Source organism: Musca autumnalis, unplaced genomic scaffold (genome assembly GCF_047663935.1).
Source record: "Musca autumnalis isolate F117 unplaced genomic scaffold, ASM4766393v1 scaffold_4, whole genome shotgun sequence".
Lineage (NCBI taxonomy): Eukaryota > Metazoa > Arthropoda > Insecta > Diptera > Muscidae > Musca > Musca autumnalis.
This window is the reverse complement of record NW_027411977.1, coordinates 1,052,920-1,070,371: the sequence shown is the minus strand read 5'-3', so window position 1 is coordinate 1,070,371 and position 17,452 is coordinate 1,052,920. Positions and strand designations below refer to the sequence as shown.

General features: G+C 32.2%; 1 protein-coding gene across 33 annotated transcripts in view; it reads right to left on the bottom strand.

Moving 5' to 3' along the window:
- Positions 1-17,452, bottom strand: part of Eip63E (cyclin dependent kinase Eip63E) — a 263,968-nt gene that overhangs the window by 56,445 nt on the left and 190,071 nt on the right. For all 33 annotated transcript variants that reach the window (XM_073982730.1, XM_073982740.1, XM_073982729.1 and 30 more), the window contains one exon: positions 10,573-10,764. In XM_073982730.1, the coding sequence (XP_073838831.1) occupies positions 10,573-10,764 (192 nt within the window). The remainder of the gene's footprint in view (positions 1-10,572; positions 10,765-17,452) is intronic.

Below are 17,452 nucleotides of genomic sequence, written 5' to 3'. Positions count from 1 at the left end.
TTCTAGTATTGATGTTTGATTTGTTTTTAGATCGATTACGTTTTGTAAAGGAAACTGTATTCTAAAATATTGTCATTTATTTATAATCAATATTTTTGTGGCGAAAAAGGATTTTACTTTGATTGTAATAATTTATAGGGAGAAAATGGCTATTCGAATACTTTTAAGAAAATAATTGTTAGCTAATCAATATACTTAGCCTATGAGTGTTGAAAAAAGCCAAGTGAACAAAGGCTACAGTCGGGATGGGCCGGCCACCACTACCCATGTGTATAAGCTTTTCACGGTAATCATTTTTAAGGAGATACTAAAGTTTTCAATTATTTTCAATTCAATTTGCAATAACTATAATTATTGACAATCAACACCAGGGCATTTGACATTAATTTAACCTCAGATGGTCCACTTTTATTATCACTTCCCTTTGGAATTTAAAATTCTACAAATTGGAAATTGGGAAGCTGAGCGCAATTTTCTATATCTTTAATATTTGACCACTTTTGATAAAATGCGCCCAACCAAAGCGCAACAAATTTAGAAAAAATAGCATTTATTCTAATCCCACTACCAAATAGGACTTATAATTTTTAATACAAAAAAATTTCAAGAAAATCGAAGAGTACAGTCATTGTTAAAAACTAATTTTAAATATTAAATCACGAAAATTGCATTCACTGTGCAAAATTGCAAAAAAAAAATAAAAGTACAAAAACAATTTGTTTCTATTTAGACCAATATTACAGAAGCTATAGTTTTTTTTTTAATATAGTTTTTACAGAATTCGACTTTTTCAAGGCGCGATATCTCTGAAACCTTTAGTCAAAAAATTTTAAAATACGGCAAACAATAAAGGAAATCAAAACCCACATTTTGAAAAACTGTCCGATTTCATTCAGAAATTCCCATATACATATAAGTATGATGATGAGCTAAAGACTTCTGGGCGAAAACCAACTTCTAATACACTCCTGCCAGGTGTTGAGAACGCGCACCTTGAACAGATTCCACACCGTCTATTTGAATAAAATCCGTGTTTCCTACTTTATTAAAATTGCATCTCATATCTCATGAAGTATGACCTTTATCAATAAAAAGAAGTACGGAAGGGCTATAATCAGGACGGGAACGACCACAACCTACACCTATATATTAACTTTTTAATACATCTTCTATGTTAAAGGTGACAACATCAACGTATATTAAGGTTTGTTTTTTATTCCAATGTAAAATGTTTTTATTTAATTTTTTTTTTTTTTTTTTTTATCAGGCATTTTATATGCGGATGATTCTTTATTGTATTCCCACAGCGAATCTCCCGCTAGAGCATTATTAAATATTTCTCAATACCTTGACACTGTGAAACAATTTTATGACACATGGGGCATAAAAATTAATGCTGCAAAGTGCGAAGCCATTTGCATCAGAAATGCTTCGGGTAAATGTAAAAGATTTGTTGTTCCGGAAAGCAAATCTTTACAACTGTTTTTAAATGGGGTTGAAATACCATTTAAAGATAAGGTCACATATCTTGGAATCGAATTTAATAAACATTTTAAATTTAATGGGCATGCCAGAAAAGCACGAAATAAAGCTCAAGGCGTTTTTGTATCATTTTTAAAAATTCTCTATAATAAAAATCTACCTGTCCGCACAAAATTGATGCTATATAAGACTTGTATTCGGCCTGTTATTTTGTACGGGGTTCCTATTTGGTTCAATATATCTCCGTCGGTTATGAAAGAACTTGAAATCTTAGAGAGGAAAATTTTGAGACTCTGTATCGGTAAAAATTTTAAGTGCATCAATAAAAGATATTCTAATAACTACATTTATACAAATTGTAAGATTAAGCGGCTTTCTAGGTACGTCTGTGATATGTTGGAAAAGTTCAACCAGAGATTGGCACTTCATGAAAATCAGCACATGTCTGAAGTTGTGAATAGTCAAGTAAACATTAGCTGGTCAAATGTTTATTATTTATCCCCTTTGGGACTTTCATTGGAACACAACGATGGTATTTCTGAGTTTTACGAAAAGGCCCTTGCCGGAACCCACCGAGGGTAGTTACATGTTTACCTTCTTTTGTCTGTTTTTGTTTTTTTTTTTTAGTTCTTATCTATTATTTCCCCATTAGTTTTAAGTACACAACCCCTAAAATTAAGAAACCTTTTAATCAGCCCCGGGAGCAAGGGCGTATATACCTTTATAAACACTATCTATGTATATAAGCGACAATCTATGTATAAGCCTGATGCTGTAAACACCATTTAATCATTGCGATAATACATTATAGTCGTAAGTGTTCATTATTATGTAAAAAAAAAAAAAAATCACCTTATTGTTATCCTTTAGTCTCAATAAATTAAAAATTAAAAAAATTAAATTATTTAATTTTTACCTTATTAAGGCGATGGTAATTTTATAGTGATACTAGTTGAACCCGGCGCGCTTTGCTACCCCGAATAAGGTAAACTATATTTTGACACATTTATTTGTAGGCCAATTTACGTCACTTATTCCAATTTTCATTAAAATCGGGTATATATAGCGTGTTTGGTGCATCAAGTACATGAAATCGGATGAAAATATATATGGGAGCTATATCCAAATCTGAATCGATTTCAATATAATTTGGCAAATTTATTTCTAGACCAAATTCCTTCACACATCCAAAATTTAGAGACATTATCTGTTACCGTTCTATAGATATTTGCATAAAAAATCTAATTTTTTTCGAGGTACCTCCTATTCTGATTCTATATCTCCGGATCAACGCGATATTTCAGAAATTTGTATAGGCTATGTTACATTCAGGCCATGTAGTAATATATTCTGAAATTTCAGGAAGATCGGTTCAGCGGTTATCGAGTCTATAAACTTCAAACAAACGTACAAACATTTTTCTACTTTATAGGTACATAGATTTTAATTAATTACACTGTGATACAAAAGTGGACAAAATTTTTTTGCTGGGGTTCTGATGCATAAATTCGGTATTGTCGGAGTCCATGGAAGACGAAAATACCTTTGGTTTCTTTGGGTCACTTCGTTTTTTGATTTTATAACGGAAAATGTAGTGAAAAACGGCGTTTCTTGGATTTTCAACTTAAAGCGGACATAACTTCTTTTTTCCACAACGGACATTTACAGCTTATTTGTTATATAAAAGGTGAGAATCATGTCTTTCGAACAAGCCATAATTTCGGGTAACAAATGGTTAATTTATAGTGATTTAAGTGTGACAAAAACGCATTAAAAAACAAACGATATTAGATTAAATTACAAAACAGACACTGACAACTGCGCTCAAATGTACAGACATACAGTGAACAAATACAAACACGCCAAGTTTTAGTTGAAGAAAGCTCTTGGTAGAAGTTACCACAACTATCTTTCAAGTAAATAAATTATGAAATATATTTAAATAAAATCTTTGTTAACCTGTAAAAATAATTTGTAGTTCCCTGAAGATGATTGGAGAGTCCAATCGAAATATTGGAAAATAAAGCTTCAAAATCAGAAAATTGGATTTTTATTTATGAAAAGCCTACAGCCAAACAATTCTCAACAACAAAAACAAGAAAATGTTATTCCTCGTGCTCTAGGCTGCGTAGAAGACACCAAACGGCGTAATTATTTACTTTTATCAAGGAGGAAATTTAGTTAGCTTTACAAAATGGGGAAAACCAATGAAATCGGTTGAAAATGCGTGAAGACAAAAGAGACATACAAATGATGTATGAAAAACCGACCATAGTATTTGTGGTGAAAATTGACAAATAGGGTTACCTTTAACGTTGGACTATAGGAAAAGTTTGGATTTAAACAAATAATATAAATTAGTATATGGATTTATCGAATTTGTCTACCCACTAAATAATATCCTACTATGCCTGATCATCGGGCTTAACCACCAGTCGATGCACCTCACAGGTCAAAACATCTCAACTAGAAAGAGAATTAATTAAAATGTTTTTTTTATTTTATTTTTTACGTGGGAACTGTCTGGACTGAATCAACAAAAATAAACGAATATAACGATCCCTCGCGTTTAGTAGATACGAGCAATTTTTTGTGGCCAGACATGTAAGTAAATAAATGTGTCGAAAATCCAAAGATACACTCTAATGCAATTATGTATGTTAAGCAAGTAAAATGTTCTTAATTAAATGATGATGTCAGGGATGAAATAATCATCATATAGACAATTATCATTACAATGTAACATCAGGGTTTTAAATATAATATGTACTTAGCGTGAGTGCTTTCGTTTAGCAAAAGTTTTATTTTGTATAGGGATATCAAACATCGCATTAAAAGAAGCGATACAAAACCAGTAAGAAAAGGATACCCTACACCACTGTGAATATTAAATTATATATGGGAGATATATATAAACAATAAATTCCTACGAAAATTTTCAAAAGGACAAGGGGTAGAGCCAGTTTTTAAAATAATGCGAACATTATTGTTGAGTGTCAAACTGATTATATTTGATTTCTATTTTAAATTATGATCACAAAACACAATGATTTTTTTCTTTTCAGTAAAAAATCCGCAAAACTGCTATTCTAAAAGAAAAGTAGAAAAAAGATTGAAATAAAAAGTCTGAATGCAGTATTTATAAAATTTGACACTTACACTTTATGAAGTTTGTAGTTTGGAGTTTTATTTAATTTATCAAGAAAATGCTACAGATTTTCACAATTTGCACATGAGTTATTTTAGGCACACACGTGTAGTTAGTATTTAACCAAAGTTTATAATTTTTAAAAATAGTACATATTCCGACGCGTACACAACATTCCGATAAGGTCAAACATTCTGGTCCTATTCAGGTTTATTTGGAATTTGGTGTCTATTCAACTTGAATTCGTATAAAGAAATGAAAATATTAAATGTACTTGTACCGAGTAATTGGAGAGAAGAATTATAAAATAGTATTTTGCGTACGCAGCGAAATTTTCCTCTACACTCACACACATAAACACTTATTAAATTAACACACAATCTGACTTTTAAACATTATTGTGCTTTGTCGTGACTTAATGTTAACTTAGACATGTCATGCATGCATGCTTCAAATATCCTAATGAGGTCCATTTACTTTTGATGAGTTTCTTGATAACTTTAAGAGTTGCTTTCTTGTCAATTTCATGCAGGACATGTTTCCTGTCACTTCTAGTCTTAGTTTAGGGTCGAATATGTGTGTTAATGCTGTAATGATTCACATGATAGATTTATTTAATGGTCACTTCGATGTTCAATTAGCTCATTAAAATATTTGGACACAACCACATTTGTTTGATGATATGAAAAGCTATAATATAATGCATCAACTGTTTTGGAATAATGAGATTTGTCAAAATCAAAAATACTAATAATACGAAACAAAGATAAATTGGTTCATCTTCTTGTCTATTAATGGTAAGCTACGTTTTGAAGAAGTAGTAGTTGTTAACTTTTCTTTTTACCAAAATATTGTTTTCGTTTTTGCAATTATTTCACAAATCAAATTTACTTTTAAATACTTTCCATCGGGTTCAGCACAAACTTATGAAATAAACATTTAAATCGCTGTGACAACAACAAAAAGTAATTTTAAATAAATATTTAAACTAAAAAGCCAATTTGAGAGTAAATTGTGCATATCCACAAATTTAATGAAAATTGACCAACCAGAAGAAGCGAGCAAAAAATATTTGAGATGGAATTGGCCGACAACAAAAACATTGTCTGTGACACACCAACCAGCAGCAGCAGCAACCACTTAGACAATTGTTAACTTTTCAGACAATTCAACTAGTCATTCAAACAGAAATATTATCATCCAGTGATATCCTTTGGTTCACAATATCAAAACGAGCCATAAAGGATGCTAGCATTGCAACAGAGGACAGAGTCATATGGTGGGTCAAAGTTGAGAGCCGTCATTTTGTTGCAATGAAAATGATACGGATACTGCTGCTGCTGCTGGTGTTTGCATTATGTATCAGTGTGTGTGTCTGTTTTCATGCTACTCTCCTATTAAATGTATAATATGGAGGTGGTGTAGCTGTTGGTGCAAAGGAAGTACAAAGCTCAGAGCAACCATTCAACAGGAACATCAAAGTTCGACATAATGCTGGTTACATAACTCGTAATGTATGTACCAATGTCAGTTTGTATAAAAATAAAACTAAAAAAAGGCAAATATTGCCTCTGTCTGCTGCAGTAACTGGCCCTATTTTTCGCTTTGGGATGATATGCTCAATGCTGGCCTATGCCTCCCCAAAATATGTACCTACTCCCTTTTTTATTTGTAATCGGAAAGAGATGGTTATTAAAAAAGTTCGGGTATTATTTGAAGTAGTTCTTTGGAGAAAGTTTCCGGTCATTATTTCGTTTTATGTTTCCTACTGGTTCTTCCTTTGACACAAAAGTCAAATATGAATTTTATCATGTTTGTTTTGTGGATAAATCACCGAGAGAGATGATAACTCTCATTCAAGTTGGGGCAAACAAACATATGAAATATGAAAGGCAAACACAATTAAAATAAAGTTAAGAGTGAATTAATTTATTCCCGAGCTATGTGGTAGAGTCTAGTTGATTTTTGTTGTATTTAAGTGTGGACAATCACCTAAAACACGAACAAAACCAACTTGATAGTGGTGTAAAAGGACATAAAAAGGCCCCTCAGCTTTCTTGAGTACCGTACCCATGTAAAACTTCGTGATTTGTTCGACACATTAATTGAGGTGAAAGTATAATAGGACTGCACTCATTAATATGATTATAGAAGAGAATTATTGATTTTTTTTTTATTTTGTCTATTTTCGGACTCCTATATTCCCTTAGGCATTACTTTGTAGTGGCAAAATTGGACCCCATAATTTTTTAATGTGTTTTATACGATAAATAAAAGAAGTATATACAGACAAAAATATGGCTCGGTATGTAATATTGTCCATACAACATTAGCGTTGTCATAGTTCTTAAAATGAATATACAGTGGCGGCCATATAATTAAGAACGACATCGTATTAAAAAGTATTTGACTTGCTACGTTCCAAATATTTGAATATTTATATGGAACAATATTTGTAAATAAAGTACACGGTAAGCGCTTTCAAATAAAGCCAAAGCATGTTTTAAATCTCGTTCGTTTATACGAAAGAAACCACGATTTATTAAAATAGTCATAAATCGACTTGGCCACATAATTAAGAACGATATAAGTAAAGGTTACTTTATGGTAATTTTCATACACAATATGTGAATATATCGTTATGTATTTTAGAAATCGGCTGCTTTGATTAATTTTTAGTATCAAATGTCCTTCAATGGAACATATTATTGAGTCTAAGTTTGATAATTAGGGCATACCTAACGTTTTCGAAAATTTGCCCATAATTTGGCGAATTTATTTTATTTTTAGGATCTAAAGCCACAGTTTTGGCTTCCCCTCATTCCCTCGATGACGCTCTAAACGATACCCAGTGATTGTCGTTCCATAGTCGGCGCTTATTTACTCTTAAATTGGTTTTTACCCCGCTTCTTGGAATCCTTTACGAGGGAACTGTGTGGGAAATAGTTTCGTATGAACCATTTCCACTTTATAAATCGGTAGGATTGTTGTTTGCAGGTAGTAGACTGGAAATAAAAAAAAATAATTTCGTTCTGTACAAAATTTGGCCTAACGGTATACCGAACAAAAATGAAAGGTTTAATATTTTGAAAGTCTTCATTGCACAATGTCTTTGGGGGTGTGGTAGCATTAGTTATGTAAGACTTTTTAATCAATGAAGCTCATAGTAATATCAAAACCAGTCAAATCGATAATTTTTATGGATGAAAATACAATTTTTGTATACACGTATGTCTGATGTACATACATAAAATTATTGTGGAATTCGAGCATTCAAAACATTATGTTAATAAATTTAATATTCGGTGGGGAATTCTTCCAATTTTTGCATAGACGTTATATTATTGTTTTATTTCCTGTATACTACCTGCAGACAAAAATCCTACCGCTTTATAAGGTGGAAATGGCTCTTTCGAAACCATTTCCAAGACAATTCCCTCGTAAAGGACTCAAACAAGTGGGATAAAAGCCAATTTAAGGGTAAATAAGCGCCGACTATGGAACGACAATCACTAGGTATCGTTTAGAGCGTCGTCGAGGGAATGAGAGGAAGCCAAAACTGTGGCTTTAGATCCTAAAGATAAAATAAATTCGCCAAATTATGGGCAAATTTTCGAAAACGTTAGGTATGCCCTAATTATCAAACTTAGACTCAATAATATGTTCCATTGAAGGACATTTGATACTAAAAATTAATCAAAGCAGCCGATTTCTAAAATACATAACGATATATTCACATATTGTGTATGAAAATTACCATAAAGTAACATTTACTTATATCGTTCTTAATTATGTGGCCAGGTCGATTTATGACTATTTTAATAAATCGTGGTTTCTGTCGTATAAACGAACGAGATTTAAAACATGTTTTGGCTTTATTTGAAAGCGCTTACCGTGTACTTTATTTACAAATATTGTTCCATATAAATATTCAAATATTTGAAACGTAGCAAGTCAAATACTTTTTAATACGATGTCGTTCTTAATTATATGGCCGCCACTGTAGATGGGATTCTACCCGGTATCTACACAAAACTTGGGAAAATACCTGGTAAATACCCGGTAAATACCTTTTTTTGTGTTTATTTAAGTATTTAAAAAGTTTTTTTGAAATGAACATTTTGTTTTTCTGTCAAAAACAAAAATATAAAAAAGACAAGAAAATCGGTTTAAATTTGTGGTTTCAATATTTTATATGTTTCACATCTATTGTTAACATCAGATGTGGGCTGCAGGCTGCAAAAATTGAATTTTTCCAGAGAGTACCAAATCTCAAGATAATCAACGAAAATCTAGAATATAGTCACTGGATATATGTATGGGATACCATACGATGTGGTGCACTAACGTTTTCCTGCAAGGCGCAGTTCAACCAACTGTTCTAAATTCTCTAAAATACCGGAACGGATGCTGTTACTATTTTCAGGCGGTTTATCAATACATGGACCAAAAATGGTATTAATTACGCTGTTTTCATATGTGAAAGAAATAATTTTATTTATAATGAAGCTAAAATTTGCTAATCCACCGTATTTTCTCTTCTAAATTGAGTATTGCATGTTATGTAGTTTCTACCCACATTTTGGATAATTTACCCATTTTTACCTAATTTACCCATTTTAATGGGTATTTACCATTTGGGTATTTACCCATTTCCCATCTCTACATACATACATACATACATACATATGTTCCCACAACATCCCCGAAGGGACAAGGGAGACTTCTCTCATATCAATGAGTGCACGCCGATTCATATTGGCTCAATGATATGGGACCTACTTTTTATCGCCGAGTCCGAACGGCGTGTCTTACGACACCACTTGTAGAGAAGTTTTTCATGGCTGAAATACTCAGGAGATGTCGCCAGCATTACTGAGGGGGAATTTTGCCACCGTTGTAAATTTGATGTTGCTTGGCCTGGGATTCGAACCGCAGACCTTCTGAGTGCAAGGCGGACGTGCTAACCATTGCACCACGGTGGACCCCATTTTCCATCTCTACAATTGAATTTTTACTTCAACAATTCAGTGTTATATACAGTTAGGAGATCATTTTCGTTTCGTGTTGAAAAGTTGTTTAGCTTTGTTTTTATAATTTTATATTTTTGTCAACTTCTTTTTCTTCTTCGTAACTGATTTTCTTTACTTTGTTTTGTCTTTTGTTACCAGCACAGCAAACTAAAGCATTTCTTAATTTTATAATGACAGGGTTAAAATAAGAAATTAAAATATTTGTTATTTTCCGAAAAGATGTTCGGAGCGTTAGAAGAAAATTCCTTTTGTAAAGAAAACAAAGTAACATTTCCCAAATGAGTTACTTACATACACATACATACATCAGTATTAAATAAGCAATGGAATACATATTCTTGGTAAAATAAACGAAGGATGAGCTAATTGTGTACAAATTCTCTTAAACGTCGTCAGTCACATACATATGTTCATTCCCCCACATACACGGACAATATTCATAAATACTTAATTTATGTGAATTAACCAAATTCAGAACTTGTTCTCCCCCATCTCAGGAATTTGCGTGGTTTAACAATAACAACAAATTACTTATGATGACTTTGTATTTCCTCCCCCAAAATCCCGAGGCAACATTATGTAATTAGTTTCGGTTTCTGCGTTCAGTGGAAAGAATGAAGGACGATAGCATTAAATTATAAATATTAATGACATTGCGAGAGAAGAGTGGAAACAATCCCCTTTTAAAGAGGTCAATGTTATTGCGGATTCAAATGTTAAAGTTACAAATATAAACATATGAGTTTGTTAAATTATTTCAAAAGAAGTAAATGGTATAGTTTGAATTACGTATTGTGATTTTAGAGAACGAGAAAGAACAATGTAAACGATGCTTATTAATAATTATGAGACAAATATATGAGCAGGAGTAGAATTTCGAAATTGGAATACTTTGTTAAAGAAACTCACCTCCATATCTGCAATTCGTTTTGTCTGATGGTATGTTACCGTTTGGTTCCAGTCTATCCAAATACTCCTCTGAATTATAGCCATTGTAGGGAACTTTATTACCGTGATTGTGACTGTGGCCACCTCGATGATGGTGATGATGATGATGGTGGTGATGATGTGTTGAATCATCATTATCTTCTCTGGATATTGCTGTAAGAATCAGAAAAAAAAAAACGATACAATTAGAAAATTATAAATACGATATATTAAAAATATTACAGAATCAATTTCGAACACCTATGTGGTACTGTTTTATTGTCTCTCTTTGATAAATTGAGGAACAACATTATTTCAATTTAAAAAAATAGTTGTAGAGAATTTCAAAGCAAGGGATTTAAGAATAATTAAACATTTTATATAACGGATTCATTCCATTGTACAGTGAATATCCAAAAATTCGTTTCTAAAAAGAATTAAAACCTAGCTTGGCGAGAATCACCATTTTAATGAAAGTGGAAGTCAAAATTCGGTGAATAATTCCAAATATTGACATTTGGCTTAACCAAGGTCGACATATTTTGGTCAAATCGCACGACTTCTACTTCAAATGCTAAAAGTCAATTTTATCCTATTCAAATAAGACTGAGATTTCAAAACAGTATTTGTGTTTTGGTTTGTTGGTTGCTTTTTAAGGCCTCATAGAAAATTCTTGATTATAACAAAAAAGGTTTAATACATATTAGTTATCCTTTGGAATGTAGCATTTGAATCAGTCGAACTTCTCTATAACGAAGCAGTTGGGGACCGACCAATTACTAAGTTATAGAGAAAATTCGTTACAGAGAAACCGGGGCAAAATGGCAAACCAGTAATTTTAAAGCAATGAAATGAAACGACGCATAGTATTCTTTGGAAATTTAACATATTTTGAGTCAAATTTTATTCTAAGAGCGTTGATAAAGGAGTTTTGCTTTTCTTTTTAGTGTGAACTTCAATGATAAAGAGCGTTAATGCAGTGTTGTGCTTCACATTTGTTGTGTAAACTAAAATGAGTAACGTTTTTCAAAAATTCTTTCTTCTTCTTTTATTTGCCCATCCGTTGTTCGGATATAAGCTATAGTTTTACAATAAAAGAATTACATTTCAATTTACATTTACATTTTTTTTATTTATATAGTCGGCAGTTCTCTATTTTTGGCCGCCCTGAACAAGTCCCTTTCATCGTCGTAGCCAGTCCAGTCTTGAATATTCTTTAACCAGGAGAGTTCTCTTCTTCCTCTGCTGGGCCTTCCTTCAATTCGTTATATAGAGATTATTTTGCGTGAGAATATCCACTTGTGCATTGTAAAAACGTCGTTATAAAGAAATATTCGTTATAGGAAAATTCGCTATAGAGAGATTAAAATAAGCGAAAATGTGTGGGAAAAAAGTTGTGTTTTCGATTTTTATTCGTTATAGGTAAAAATTGGTTATAGGAAAGTTCGTTATAGAGAAGTTCGACTGTACTTTTTTATTATAATTAATTATAACCAACTCCCCATTAAAAACATTTGTTAATAGCATCGAATTGTAAAAAAATAACAAAATATCTTCCTAATAAATGAAAAATCATTTCTTTTCCCTAAACCAGATTTGAGTTACTTTTGTAGGGTCAGACTCTGACTCAAACAAAACTGCTATTCCACAGTTGTGGGCCTGGATTCTTGTTTAATGAAAATGTGAACTTCAAAATTTAAAAATAAAAAAATAATATAATATCTCTATAATATAATATTTTTTTATATTTTTCCATTATAAAATGTTTAATTTCATATTTTCTCAGATGACGAATTGAGCCCCTGGTCTTACTTATCTTTTCATTTCCAATTTGTTTGTTTTGAATCCAAATGCAGTTGAATCACCTATTAAAGTGTCTCTGTGCACTTGCAGGATGCATCCAGTATTACTTGCCTGAGACGCTTTTGTTTGAATTTTGTAATGAAAGTTTCAAATACGGAGAAAAAGGAGAATATAAACAATACTTGTACTAATCCTATTGTCTGTGATACCCTCACATTAAGAAAGTTCTCCAATATATTAACATAAAGTTTAAATATATTTTTATCTAACTTTCAAATTTCGAAATGGTGTTTAAAACCTGAATAAAATTACTTATAAGTATTTCATCTCTTACAGCTAAGTAAAAAATTTATTAGTAGTTGGAAAATACCAATGAAACGAGGAATAGGAAAATTAATGTCCAGTTTTACTAAGACGAATCAAATTCAAATTAAACTCCTGTTATTTTAGAAAAATTGTGTTTGATTGAAAACAATCCTGAATAAAAAACTTTTCAAAAAAAAAAAAAAAAGTTTGGTAGTAGTTCGAGCGAATTTGAATTTGATTCGTCTTAGTAAAACTGGCCATAAATAAATAGTTTTTATTTACACGACAAAGTCCCGAAAAAATATATATAAAGAATTAGGTGGCCGATAAAAAACTTTACAAAGCACTCAGTTTTGTTTTTTTTAATAGAATATAACCTTTTAATCTTTCTGAACATTAATGTTGACCTGGTAGAGTATTAAGATTGCATTTTCGCGAATATAATCGAACTGTATCGAGACGCGGTGAAATTCCTGCTCCATACTGAACGACTTTTATTGCTTCGGTCAAGATAAACTTAAAAAAAAACAAAATCCATGACATACAAGAAGAATTATTAATGGCAAGTTTCTACTCAAACAATATTTTAGTTACTCCTAATTTATTCACAATAGTTTTTGGTGATTTTTATCTCGAAATAGTAGTGAGAAATGTAACAATATTTCACTGTGCTTGGTTACCTGTCAAAGAGGTGGTACAAACAATATATACAAACCAAACAAAATTTCTAAAAGCAAAAACAAAACACCGCTGGAATTTCGTAAAACCAAACATCAAAATATATATTGCGTGTATGTGTTTGTTTTGCTGCATATCCGGCCGGCTATTGCCTTAGCACTTTGTCCTTTGTCGATAAACCCAGAATTATGCAACAGAATCGTCAAATAAAACACCCTGCCTTAAAACGAGTTAGAAAAAAGAACCAAACTATACATAGAATAGACGTCTAGCGTTACTACAAAAACAAGCACCAAACAAAAAATGTAAATTCTGTTTGAAGCAATTCTCCAAAGCTGGGGCGTCGATTGTTTTCTAACAAACATCCAACATTGCATATACAGCTCAATAAAAAATACATCGTCATTTGCTGTGTGGTGAAGCTAAAAGAGCTGGGTGGAAACAAATAACCTGTTACAAGTCACAAAACAAAAGTCAAAGGCAGCTAAACTAATGGCCATAGAATGAACCAAAACACAGATGCAAATGAAATACTTTTGTTATCAAAGGACTAACTTTCGAACTTGAATATTTCATAAGCCTTTTAAAACCGGATGTTTTACTTCTATTGGAAAAAATGGTAAGTATTTTAATGAGAGTCCAGAGTTCGTCAAATCCAACAAAAATACTCGTGCTTATCAAAACTTCTATTTGTGAGAAATAATAGTTCTAGCTAAACAAAAAAAAAATGCTTTGAAGAGGTAAATTGATCCATTTCTAGTTCGATTGTGTCCAACATCCCGCCATCATGCTATGTGGCACAATTTTGCTTAGATCTAATAAATTGCGTTGAAAATGGCTTAAATTTTCCTTCGAACCCAAACCATTTTTTCACAAGACCGACTTCTTACCGACTCCTTTACCACGTGAATCGTAAATATAATATTGAACATAAATGTAGATCGTCATTAAAACCATACCATTTCTTTTTCTTTTTTTTTTTTTGTTCTAATTCTATAAAATATGTAAGTAGTGCAGTCAGGCTAAGGGTTTCAAAGATGTTCTAAATCCACTCTGAAGCGTCATAAGAAGTATTGGAGTATGTTAATTATAGTCAGTAGAAACACCTACTTAAAGGTAAATACGGAAAAGGAAGGAACAATTCAAAATATTAAAATTGGGATAGCTTAGCACCTTTGCTCTGAATATCTTCATTAATACAGGTCAATTTTGTTGAAACGCATTTCAGTACAACTCAAATAAAAAATGGGATGTACGCCAACCATCAATAGGCTTTTTTCTCTGCGAGACTCCCATCAACCCCCAAAATTTCATGAGGATCCGATCAAAATTCCGACCTGTAGCGTGATATTGCGATATCTCTGTTGTTTGACCACCTATGACTACCTACTTCACATCGTTGAAAAGGTGATATTTTCTTCTTTCCTTGTCTTTGAAATAAAACGTTAGACTTCTCTCCAAATAAGTTTTTTCACATTCTGACCACTGAATAATATGGGACCATTACCAAAATCAATAGGTTTTTTTCCTCTGTGGGATGTCCATTAACAGCCAAAATTTCGTGACGATCCAATCAAAATTGCTATGTTTAGCGTGATTACAAAAAAATTTAAAAATGGGATGTACCTACGCCAAACTGCTTTACATCATTGTAAATATGGGATTTTCTACTTTCATAGTCAGGCTTTGCTTTTGGAAGGTCCCCAACTAAAGCTGTGATATTCATCATTATACGACAACCTACGTTCCATCGTTGCAAAGGTGATATTTTCTACTTTCATTAGCAAGTTTTGCTTTTGATGTACCCCTTTTTGACTTTTTCTCCAAATAAGTTTTTTGCCCATTCCAACCACTGAATATTATCCGACCATCACCAAAATCAATAGGCTTCTTCCCCTCCGGGACCTTCATCAACACCCACAATTTGCTGGCGATCGGATTAAAACTGCGACTTGTAGCGTGATTACAAGGTTTAGATAGATAGACAGACGGACGGGCGGACACACATAGCCAGATCGACATTCATTTTGGTATGTATATGTATGGGTCTACGACCATTTTTCGATGCGTTACAAACTTTTTGGCCAAAACCAACCTATAATACCCTCCCCTTTTACAGGTTCTGAAACAGATCGTACACGCAGAGAAAAAAATATGATTGATCCAACAATATTCGAAGAGCAAAATATGTATTGTAAAGATATTGTTAAATTCCAAATGTAGTATTGTGATTCCAACAATTGGGTTTTGTTAAATCCAAAAATAGTTTTTGTCAACTGGACAATAGTTCTCTCTTTTCTTCGACAATTTTTTCTCTTCTCTCGCTATTCGATGCCGTGTTGAAAAAAAACAATTATGGTGAGTTTTGTTTGTATGACATGATGCCTTTATCTTTGTTTTTGTGTGTATGTATACTAACAATGAGACTCTTGTTTTTATTTGTTTCTGTTTTGTTTCATTCTTCTATCTTCATTGTGCTTTGAGGTTTGGTGTTATACCGGAGTTTGTTATGGTGTTTAATTATTCCATATGTTGTGGTGGGTGCTTGTGGCTTTTTGCTTGTCTTTGTTGTCAGCCAATATTATACGCGACATTTATATCCAAGTTATGTGAAAAGTGTATATGAGAAGTATATACACTCAAATCAAACATTTCTGGGCTGGTTTTCTGGGTTGACAATACTTTTTGTAAACAAAATTAGATTATGATAGTTCCTACAATCGGTATTGTTAACGATTTTTACAATATGCGAAAATTCGAAGGTTGTTTTTGTTTTCTATGTTTGGAACAAAAGATGGTATTTTTGGATTTGGATTACAATGTTTGAACAAAACAAATACATTTTTGGAACCAAAACAGATATTTTTGTTCCAACAAAATACAAATTTCCGTAAATTTATATGAAATTCCCGGGAAATCTGGGACGGAAATTCAGGACCACAAACTCTCGACAACAATAAATATAAAATTCACAGCTGAGCCCGTCTGACCCGGCTGAAGTCACAACTGATGACTGACTGATGAGCTGAATAACCACAAGCGAAATTATCGTAGTATAGAGCTGTTGAAAAACCGATGACACTATCGATAATATCGATTACTTTTTAAAAACTCAATGTCGATAGATAGTTTTGTCCGTCAATTCTATCGGAATAGGAACCCCTAATATAAAATCTATTCAAATGTATAGAAAGAACGCGCTATTGTTGATATGAGAACGTAGTTGTGAAGAAGCAGCAGTAGGACTTTTTTAAAAAAAAAATAGGTTTGTCTTTTTATTAAATAAGCGCATTTATTTTTATTTTTTCTATTTCTGTGATATAGATGTGCAAAATGCCAATAAAAGCTTAAAACTTTCCGCCGTTTTATTTCCAAATTAATGGTGAAGACAAATTAGCGATAATATCGATAGCTATCGATACTTTGAAATGAAAGATCGAAAATATCTAATGTTGGGAATGTCGATAGTTTGTCAGCTGTATCGTAGCATATTGATAGAGTGTGTGGAACTTAGCTAGAATTCACTTTTTCAATACAAACTCCTTAGGCCATCATAACTCAATTTATTCAATTAATATTCGATATTTCTTGTTTCTGGTCATTCGCTGAAAAAACTTAAGCATTATATACCTTTTCACTATAGGCTGCAACGACTGTTATAAATGAATAAATTCAAATTTTTTTGTATTTAGTCCAACAAAACTAACAATTTCTAATAGAGCACACTTATAAATCCTCTGAATAAAATACGGCCATATTGTCAGCAATTGGTTTTTGAGTCGCTCCAAAATCCTCTACAAACAAATCCATTTAACTCTAAACCTGTGCAAATTGGAATTTGTCATCCAAAAGAAAAAAAAACCGAAGGGTACACAACAATAACAGCTTCTCCGATAAATATTATTTATATTCAACCCAATTTGTGTTTTGTTTTGCTTTCTTGTTTTCTCTTTGGAAAAAACTGTCATCAAATAAATTTGAATGATAATCTCCATACACGGCAAACATGCCGTCCTACAGCTTTTCTCAGAAATAAAAATTCAACGACCAAACGCAAATTGGACTGAAACAAGGC